The following is a 10,294-nucleotide window of genomic DNA, read 5'->3' as shown; positions in this document are numbered from 1 at the left end:
CGCGCGGCCTGCGCGGGGCCGGGGAGCCGAACTCACCCTGCGGGGACAGCACCGGGGGCCCGTACGCCGCTCCGCGCCGAGTCCACAGCGAGCTGGCCAGGCCTGCGCCGGCGAGCGCTAGGGCCAATCAGCGTCCAGCTCGCGTCTCATTGGCTACGGGGCGGGCGGGAGGCGGGACGGGAGTTCTGATTCCGCAGCGTGGACGTGACGCAGTCTAAATAGGGTTAAATGATTGGCGGAGGGATGGGATTTAGGGCGGGACCATTAGTGACGGCCTCGGTTGATTGGTGATTGTGAAAGATGTGGGCGGTGTCACCTCCGGCCGGCCCGTCGAATTGGTTGAGGGGAAGGGGGCGGGGTCATGTCCAGAACGGCCAAACGGATTGGCGGAGTGGTATGGGGAAGTAGTTACACACATAACGGACACGCGGATTGGCGGAGAGCCGTGGGGCGGGGCCTTTCAGCGCACGTGTGGACGGAACGTGGTGTTTGAGGCGGCCCGGGGCTGGTGGGGTGGGTGATGTTAATCCAGAGTAGTAGGACCCTGTGTGGATGCGCCTACCTGGTCTTACTTCGGTTTAACAGCGGCTCGGGAGGGTGAATCTGTGGGACCTGCCTTTTTGCTGATCCAGTTTAACTGTGCACCTGCAGTTAATCCGGATTAGTCTTTCTGTGTGGACAAGACTTGCCTCCCCTGTGCCTTGGTTCCCCACCTGCAGCATGGGGGTGGGATCCACAGGGCCGTACTGCACAGGAGTCTGTGGGGTGATTGGACAACAGGGGCCCAGGCAGTACTGCAAGTGAGAGGGACTATGGAAAGTGGAGGAGACACCATTCTGGGGGGAAGAGATTGTTGCTGAGGTTGGGAGAACCCATTAAACCCCCAGTGGCAACAGCAGCTGCCCCGCGTCATTGGTATAATCAGTTCGAAGCCAGAGGGACCTTTCCTTGTGGATGTGAGACTCAACCATGACAATGGGTGTATTGGGGGTTACGCCCTTGTCCAGGCTGGCAAGTCCATTAGAGCCACGTTTGCTTCCTGTTGCTTTAGCAACGCGAATGGAGCTTGCACGTGTTGTGACAGCATCCCCCTTTGGGTGCCTGGCTTCCTGGGAGCCATTTGCAGCCCTCTGAAGTGTGACTTCCAGAGGGGCAGTTCCTGGGAGTGTCCACACCAACCCACTGGCTTTAGCGGGAGATGGAGGTTTTCAGCAGCCCTTGAATCAGGCCTGGCCTGAATTTGAGGACTTTTTGAGGCACTAATGCAATGAGCCCTTGGCTCAGCAAGAACCTACACATTCTAGCTCCTGTGGAACAATCAGTGCTTCCATGGCTGTTCCCCAGTGCCGGGCCGATGAGGGGGGGAAAGCTGTTACAAATTACCGGGGCCTTGCAGTCTGGAAGGGGGCCCACCTTCCCCGGCTTTGCCAGCCCTGTTTAACTGGTCCGCCCTTGATGGGAGCCCGAAAAAATGTTTTCACTGGGGCCTGAACCCGCGCTCGGCGGCCCTGCTCCAGTGCTCTGAGATTTTTTTGCAGGTGCCTGCAAACTGATGTACATCGCAGCTGTGCGTGGGAGAGGTGCCCCAGGCGACGCTTTGCTGTGTGAGGATGGGAGGAATAAACGCCAGGGAAGTAGGGCTGCTAATCCAGGCCCCCTGGGCATGACAGCAATGGCCAGTGTGTCTAACATGTTAATTGTGGCCCAGATCGGTGTGCTGCACGCTGGGTATGGCAGGTGAGTCAGGCACCCGGAGTGAGTGGAGGATGTGTGGGCTCTGTGCTGTGGCTAGAGGACGTGCTCAGCACAGCGTGAGCAGCTAGTGCCACGCACCACAGTCATTCGGCAGGGTTCTGATGGCACCATTTCTCCTCTGGGCCAGCCTCGCCCCTGACACTGCTGCAGAAAGCCATAGGGCAGCACTTACCTGGCTCCATCCTGGCTAGAGGTGAGCTGCTGGCCTGGGTGAGACTCACATTAGAGGAGGAAGGCCGAGCAGGTGTGTGAATATTCAGGGCTGCCAGGAAGACCAGGGTTCAATTCCCTGCTCTGCTACAGAAGCCCTCAGTGCCCTTAGGCATGTCCCTTAGCCTCCGTGCCGCAGCTCCCAGCTGTGCAATAGGGCTCACTACCCGTCCCTGCTGCACTGGGGGTGAAAGGCTAAACACACAAAGGAGTGTGAGGTGTCCAGATACTGCGGTGACGGGCTGGATAAGGACCTGAGGTAGGGAGTGCAGCTGTTTACCCCAGTGCAAATCTGTGACTCAAAGTGTGTCCCCAAGGACCAGCCCTGGGCTAGGGAACATGCCCAGGACAGGGAGGGGAGCTGGCAGCCACATGGCGGTGTATCCCAGCTGATCTCCAGCCTGCCCCAGGAGGAGCCAGATGGGGAGGTCGGGGTCTTTTGCCCTGGGGCTCCTGCCTTCTCTTTGGACTTCATGTGCCCTGTTGCTGCTCACGCCCCCTTGGGAGCCCCATGGGAGGGAGTAGCACCCCCTCATCTTTGGGGAATCTTTTGGGTGAATAAGCTCATCCCTTCCCAGGGGCCTGTGCAGTCCAGGAGCCATCCCAGGTCACCAGGGGGTAGCGGGTATCCCATTCTTGGCAGGCAGCGGCTGCAGTCCCTAGAGGGTGCTAGGGGCACTAGGAGAGGTGTGCTGGGATAGCTATCCTGATAGGAATATTGTGACAATACCAGTGTAGCCAGGTCGGCAACCCCCAGTTCCCTGAGCAAAATAAACTATAGTGGCAAAAGGATTTGGATTTGAATGGTTTTGCTGGTCTAGCTGGGTGTGCGCCAGGGCTCTACCTGGTATAGAAATGTGAAGAAATCACCTCCATAACCTGCATCGCTAGGCCAGTGTACATTTCTAGGGTCACTCTGGCCTCAAACAGCTTTGGCCAGCTCCAGGTTTCTGGGATCGTGGGCAGATGGGTGGCTGTGTGATGGCCCCATGTGGTGCTGCCAGCCTGGTGATTACCAGGGCACAGGCACTTGCTGCTAACGGGAATGGCCCATGTTCCCAGCCTGGGCACCCACCTCTCCATGCCCGGACCTCTCCAGGAAGGGGCTCTTTGCTGTGTTCCCCACACTGACCACCCTGCTGCAGCTCTCTGTCCTCCTCTGATGGCTGCACCGGGTCACAGGGTTAGGGCTCTGCTCCTGTGCCCTCCAACCAGAGGCGCTGGCACTTGGGGAGTGGTGCCTCCTGAAAGCTCCGGGCCACCCCCAAACTGCCTCCCTTTGAATGAGGCTCTGCTGATTCCTGTCAGTGGCCTCCTTCCCCACCTGCTGCAGGGCCCCTGAGCCTGGATAGCCCCTAGTCCTGATCGATGCTGGAGTGACTGACTGAGGCACTGCAGAACCCAGGCGTCCTGAGGCTGGTCCCTCGCAGCTGCAGTCAGTGCTACCCTGCTGGTTGGCAAACACGGGAGGGGCTGTGGGGTGGGGGTCAGGGAGTGCCACATGGGGTGGGCTGAGGGCCCATCCAATTTGACCGCTTGCTGACTGCTGGGGGTGGGGGGGCACTCAATTGGGAGGAGCTGTGAGGACAGAGCAATGGCCAGGGGCCGGGACATGAGCAGGAGGGAACCTGCTGCAATGCAGCTGACACTCTAGGGGTCATCACACACATACAGGGTGGAGCAGGTAAGGAGAGCTGTGCTAATGTGGGATAGGACAGCAATCTGGGACAGCCAGTGCCACAGGGCAGGGGATTCTCTAGCTGGCTGGGGAGCAGTCATGCTGGCAGAGAGCAGAGGGCCGCAGGCAGCTGTAGGATGGAGCTGCCCAGGACAGACCTGTACTGGCTCTGTCATGTTATCCTCTGGCAGGCAGGGCAGTGATGCTTACCATGCCTGCTGGCCAGTATGGATGTCAGGCTCCCACTAGGGGGTGGGTGAGTCCTGCTCTGGGCCCGGGGGGAGGGACTGGGTGGGGCCTTTCCCCTCCCTGTGGATTCCAGCTCAGGGGACCTTGTCCCAGGTGGCAGGGCTGAACCCTGTAGACTTTGGTACCTCCATGCAGATAAAATTCTAACCCTTGAACCAGCATCAGGCTCATTGCGGCAGGCTGAAACATTGGGAATGCCAGGCAGCTGGGCACCGTCAGCACAGCAGCTGTTGCAACCCCCGTCGGAGCGGGCTGGGTGCTGTGCAGAGAAGAGGTAACGCCAGTGAGGCTTGGGGGTTCCTGCGCCCCCTCTTACTCGGGAGCCTGGTGGGTCAGCACTGCGTGAGTCTGGGGGAAGGTGACCCCGTTGGGGCATTGCCAACTGTGGAGATCCTTGAGGAGAGCACCCACAGAGAGACATGGGGACATCAATACATGGAGGGCAGCAAGGCCAAGGGCCTCCCCGGCCTACGTACACCTTGGCACTGACCAACAGCCCCTGCTAATGCAGGCCCGGGACAGACTCTGTCTCTGTGCTGGAGACTTGGGCAGGCCCTGGCACCCCATTCCTGTGCCCAGCAGCTCTGGGGAGTGGGTGCCTTGGTCCCTGTTCTCTGGGCTTTCCTGTTGAGGCCAGCCAGGGTGGGGCATTTATCCAAGGGCCCAGCCCTTCCACTGCAACACTCAAGTGAGGCCCATGGTAGCAAGTCAGGGTAGTAGGCCCTCTGCTGAGAAGGACTTCGAGTGGACAGAGAACCTGGGGCAGAGCAACCCTGTGGGATCTCCCAAGCCCTGGCCAGCCCGGCCCTGCTCAGTGCCTCCCTGGCCTCTGGTCAGCCGAGCCCCCTCAGTGCCCCCCATCTGCTGGCCAGCCAGGCACCCTCAGTGTCCCCACCAGCCAGCCCAGTCCCACTCATTGCCCTGCCATCCCCTGGCCAGCCCAGCCCCGCTCAGTGCTCCCCCTCCCATCTCCTAGCCAGCCCCACCATGCTCAGCTGACTCAGGCTCATGGGGCTTAGGTGTGGGGCTGTAAAATTGGGGTGTAGCCATTTGGGCTGGGGCTAGAGCCTGGATTCGGGGACCCCACAAAGGGGGAGGGTCCTGGAGCCCAGGCTCCAGCCCCAGCCTGGACATGCGCCCTGCTATTTTTAACCCTGTAGCTTGAGCCCCACGAGCCTGAGTCAGTTGAGGGGGGCCAGCTGTGGGTGTTTTGTTGCAGTACAGATGTGGTGTTGGGACAGCACCTCTGCTCTGAATGAATGGGACTGAACTCCTAGGCCCAATCCAGCAGACTAGAGGGAATGAAGGGTTCACAGGATGAATTAACCCTTCATACCTCAGCCCCAGCAGGGTACCACCCCCTCCCCCCCGCACACACACACCAAGCCAGGTTCAGCATTTGTGGGACATTTCCTCTTCCCTTTACAGCTGAAAACACAATTGCCTCTTTGGCCCCAGCAGTTCATTCAGGCCTTGCCAGGCTGTTTACATTAGAAGGAGAAACAGAGGCTATGTGTCAGGGCTGTTCTTTGGTGCAATCCCATTTCTCCCCAAAGAATGCAGGCAGAGTCCGGTCCCCTGCACCCAGGAGAGACAAACAGGAGGCAGGTCCCTTGCTCAGAAATCTCAAGTCTGCCACTCCAGTGAGCTCCCTGCCCAAAGGCAGCCAGATCTCTCCTTCCTCCAGGGCCCCACTTTCTGCTGCATGGCTGCTCTCTTCACTCACACACACACACCCCCAATCCATTCCCCCTCTTGCTCCCCAACATTTGCAATCAATCCCAGGGAAACCCCCTGGCTTGTGATTAGCTTTGCTCTGAGCCTCATTGCCTTCCTATTGTTTCCAGCTATCACTACACAAAGGGATATGTAATTGCTCCATTCCTTTGGCCTTAAAGACAGGTGCTTAGCACAGCCATTGGCTTTAACCAGGTCTATGACTTTCTATAGATCAAAGCCACCAACATCTTCCAGGGTAACAACATGGACACAAACGGAGACATCCCAAGGAAGGCGACCACGGGTGACACAGTTAAGACGGACTCCAAAAGTGCTGGGTGAGGGGCTGAGTGCCTAGAGTCACCAAGCTTTGTGGGTCACCACAGGTGTCAGGGAGGTGTGGTGCAGAGCTGAGTGGGTGAACTAGAGGGTTTAAGGCTTGGGGCAGCTAAACTCCCCCCCCCCCCACTATTGTAGGCTGTTTAAGGCTTGGGCAGCTAAATCCCGTCCCTCCCCCTTCACACCCACTAACGAGGATCCTAGGTCCAGGGCAAGCCTGCGTAGTCGCAGCAGGTTTAGTGTTGCCTAGGAGTGGAGTGGCATGTTGTCTTTGTGCTTCTTGCATTCTAATTAGTCTATTCCTCTACTGGAGGTAGTCTCCTGCTCCAACAACCACCACATCCATCTATATCACGCTCAGGCAGGCCCAGTCCTCTACTACTGCACGCTAGTGGTAGTCCATATTGTTTGTGTCTACGGATTGGGATGGATTAAATTCAGTGCTTTGACCTACCAACCCCAGCTGTCCTCTTCCAAACTCTCAGGATATACCGAACAGAGAGCTCCTTATGCCTCGAGCCCTCCCCCATCTTTCTATATCTCTTATCTAGTACCTTCACCCACTTCCTCCAAGTTTCGGCTAGCAGCCAGGAGTTCCTGGCTCACAGTACATCGCTTCTAACTTATCAGTGATGGCTCTATGGCATTTTCCCGTCGCTCCCAAGGCATTTGGGGCACTATCCAGGTGGCGTGCTCTGTCCAGTCACTTCAGTCCTTGCAGACCTTCCCGCCAGGCAGTTGCCATTGAAGGCTCCTTGCTCCTTCCCTCCTGTGGTACCAGCCAGAAGCACTCCCCGATGGCTGCCTACCTTCTCTAAAACTACATCACGTTGGCATTGCTGGTGCATGGAGTCCATTTCTCTGCTAACTAGGCGACCTGCCTGCTCCCGATCCTATCCAACAATCTCCTCCCCTCCCCTCTCCGAGCGCGGACAGAACTGCCAGTGAGTCCTGCTTCCTCACCCTCTCACTCTCACTCCAATGCCTCCTGCAGGGCCGAGACAGAACCCAGGAGTCCTGGCTCGCACGATCTCTCACGCGCATCCTCACCCTTGCAGGGCAATTAGATCATGAACCAGGATCAGTCCTGGCTCTTCCACATCTCTCATTCTCGCTTCACCTTTTCTCAACTCCTCGTGCTTAGGGTTATGAGGACCAGAACCCAGGAGTCCTGGCTCCGCAGCTACCTTGTCAGGTCGCGGGCGCCTCTTGCTCTCTGCCCTGCCGGCGCGATCTAGTGTAGCTTCGCCATCGCAGCCTCATGAAATGGCAGCGAGTGAAGGGCCCACGACATGCATCCCCTCCCCTGTGATCAACCCCGGGCTCAGCTGCAATCATCCGGCCTCATCCTCGAGGTCCTAGCTGCTCAAGTATCACCATTTCGATCAACCGCGACGGGTTGCAGCTGGGGATGTGTCTAATGCTTACTGCACAGCGGCGATGGTTGGTACCTTGGCCTTCAGAGGGGCAGCTAGTACTGTGTGTTGTGTGGCTTGCTGCGGGGGCTCGGGTCGGATTGGGGTGGGGAGATGGTTGTGTGTTCCAGAGTGCCTACGGGGTATATGCATGGAGCTGTCTGGTGTGGGGCTTAGTGGCTCATAGCAGGGGGGAATGGCCAGGGGCTGCAGGGGAGAACGGATTAGATGCTCAGCTAGGTCAGGGGGTATAGGGCAGGGTGCTGAGGGGGTGGGGTGTAGTGGCAGGAGCTGTTGGGTGTGGGGGTTAGGGGCTCAGAGGCAGGGGGGATGGGCAGGGGCTGCAGGGGGAGAGGGATTAGATGCTCAGAAGTGGTGGGGATGGGCAGGGGCTGCAGGGGGTGGGGGTTAGGGGCTCAGAGGCAGTGGGGATGGGCAGGGGTTGCAGGGAGAGAGGGATTAGATGCTCAGAGGCAGTGGGGATGGGCAGAGGCTGCAGGGGGAGAGGGATTAGATGCTCAGAAGTGGTGGGGATGGGCAGGGGCTGCAGGGGGTGGGGGTTAGGGGCTCAGAGGCAGTGTGGATGGGCAGGGGCTGCAGGGAGATGGTTACAGTGGGGGAGGGCTCCTGTTCTTTCCTGGGTTTGGGAGGACAGTGGGGTCTGGTGGTCAAAGCACTGATTTATCCTCCCATCAGGGGCTCAGAGGCCGTGGGGACGCAGGGGGAAGGATTGGAGGCTGTGGAGATGGGTAGGGGTCAGTGGCTGTGTGGATGGAGAGCTGTGGATGGGGCGAGGACTCTGGGTCCCCCCAGCACAGGCTGACCTGCCCCCTCCCCCAGCATGAACCCCTATGTGGGTTTGGTGAGCAGCCTGCGCGCTGCCTGGCTCACGGGGAAGACGCGTGCTGCTGAGCACCGGGTCTCCCAGCTGGAGGCACTGCGCCGCTTCCTGGATGAGAAGAAACAGCCCATCCTGGATGCCATGGCCTCGGACATGTGCAAGGTGAGCCAGATGGGGCTGAGCCCAGCGCAGGGCAATGGGGGGCAGGTTTCCCTGTAGGGCAGGGTTGGGGGGAATGGGATCTCCCTGGGGATCCCCCACAGCACAGAGAGCAGGGGGCGCACTGGGGTCTTGTCTGCCCAGGTTCCTGGCTCACCCTCCTCCCCACAGGAGTGGAGGACTGTGGGTCGTGTGCTAAGCAAGGTGATGGTGGTGTGTGGTCCCCTCTCTCCTCCCATGGGGGCGGGTCTGTGTCTGTGCAGGTGGGGGTGTTTTTGTTAGGGCCTAGTTAAATGTTCTTACTGCCCTGGATTCTGTCAGCGAAGGCCCATGGGAGCAGCACCTGCCCTTGGACGGGGAAGGCTGGGACAGTTCCTGGGACAGTTTGTTCCCTGGGCTGTGATCGGCCCCTGAGGAGACTCTGTCTCCTACACAGACCAGCTTTGCCTGGTGGCAGAGAGTCCCCCTGGCCCAAGGAGTGGAGCTGTCAACCCCGGTCCCCATCCCAAGGGTTTAGGCTCTGTTAGATGCGCTGGGCCCAGGCCATGGAGCGCTGATATCCGCTGGATCCAGCCCTGGTTCTCTAGTCCATGGGGCACCAGTGCTGGGCGAGAGGACTGGGTGAGGGTTTCCTGGCAGCCGGTGGTGCTGAGGAGATGCACTGTGGTGACCTACTGGCGTTTCCTGTGCATGGGACGGCTCCGTGCCCAGATCTGTCGTGTTGTTGGGGGCCAGCTGGGAGGTGACAAAAGCGAGGAGATCCGAGGCCAGGGATTGCCCGCCGAGATGAGTCGGCATCTCTCAGCCGCCCTGAGCTGGCAGAAGACCTCATGCACCCCGACGGCTGCGTGAGTCTGGTGTTGGTGAGGAGTCCAGATGCCTCTGGCCTGGGGACCGCACTGACCTATGGGGGGACCCTTTGCCGGGGAGATGACACTGCGTCTGCCCCTACCCCAGTGAGCTTCCCCTAGCTGGTCCCATCCTGGCCCCACGCTGCCCTCAGGGTCTGTAGTGATGGGTGGGCAGGGCTGTGTGTCCCAGGCCGTGGTGGTGTCATGGTCTATGCCCCAGTCTTTAAACAGTTGCTCGGAGGAGCCCTTCAGTGCACTAGGCCCCCCAGAGGTCCCACTCCTCCTCCAGGGCCGGTCATGTGGCCTCACTACCACTACCTGTGGGCTCCAGCCCTCCTGCTTCACCACGAGAGCTCTTCCCAGCGCGTCCCACTGAGCCAGACTCCTGCTCAGAGCCTTTTACCCCTCGGGGATCAATGCCCATCTGTCAGGATCTGCAGGGACTCCAGGCCGCCCTTCCCAAACCAGGTAACCTGTGTCACCTGGAATCCAGGGTCGGCAAGGTAGCAAATCATAAAGCGCGAGTGTGGGGGGGAGGGCAGAGTGCCAGCCCCTAACCCTGTAGGCCCTGTTCCTCTGAGCTCCAGCTCCACTCGCTCTCCCCTCATCTGTGCTTCTGTTTCCTAGCAGCAATTGCAAGCCCAGGCTGTTAACACTGTCCTCCCTGCTGCTGCCCTCAGGAGCCCAGCCTGCATTGGCCTCCCTGCCGCTCAGGGTTAAGGGCCCACTGGCTGGGCATCCGTTATCTCCTCCGGGGCCTCCGTTCCCAGGGGCAGGCTCCGTTCAGTTCACCGGAGTAATTCTGCTCTCCAGCCAGCCGGCTATGGGATTCAGGCACCTCCAGTGTCTGGCAGTAGGATGCATGGAGGCATGCAGCATCCGGATCAAAGTAGTACCAGAACGGGCATGGCTGGGGTGTGGGGATGAAGCTAACCGATAGCTAAGGGTTAATGTTTCTTTTACCTGTAAAGGGTTAACGAAGGGAACCAAACACCTGACCAGAGGACCAATCAGGAAACTGGATTTTTCAAAGCTCAGGGAGGGAATGTTTTGGGTGTGTGTCTTTTGTCTGTCTCTC

General features: G+C 59.2%; 2 protein-coding genes across 2 annotated transcripts in view; one reads left to right on the top strand and one right to left on the bottom strand.

Annotated features, from left to right (window-relative positions):
- NDUFS8 (NADH:ubiquinone oxidoreductase core subunit S8) overlaps window positions 1-124 on the bottom strand; it is a 3,180-nt gene extending 3,056 nt beyond the window's left edge. The window contains exon 1 of the mRNA XM_075065960.1: window positions 37-124. The gene's annotated coding sequence lies outside the window, so the exon portion shown is untranslated. The remainder of the gene's footprint in view (window positions 1-36) is intronic.
- Window positions 125-8,012: 7,888 nt separating this feature from the next.
- LOC116822171 (aldehyde dehydrogenase family 3 member B1-like) overlaps window positions 8,013-10,294 on the top strand; it is a 9,422-nt gene continuing 7,140 nt past the window's right edge. Inside the window, 1 exon segment of the mRNA XM_075065927.1 lies at window positions 8,013-8,368. Within this exon segment, the coding sequence (XP_074922028.1) occupies window positions 8,207-8,368 (162 nt within the window). The 5' untranslated portion in view covers window positions 8,013-8,206.

Source organism: Chelonoidis abingdonii, chromosome 4, assembly GCF_003597395.2.
Source record: "Chelonoidis abingdonii isolate Lonesome George chromosome 4, CheloAbing_2.0, whole genome shotgun sequence".
In the NCBI taxonomy this organism is placed as follows: Eukaryota; Metazoa; Chordata; order Testudines; family Testudinidae; genus Chelonoidis; species Chelonoidis abingdonii.
The sequence above is the reverse complement of the archived record's forward strand: the minus strand, read 5'-3'. Positions and strand labels throughout refer to the sequence as shown.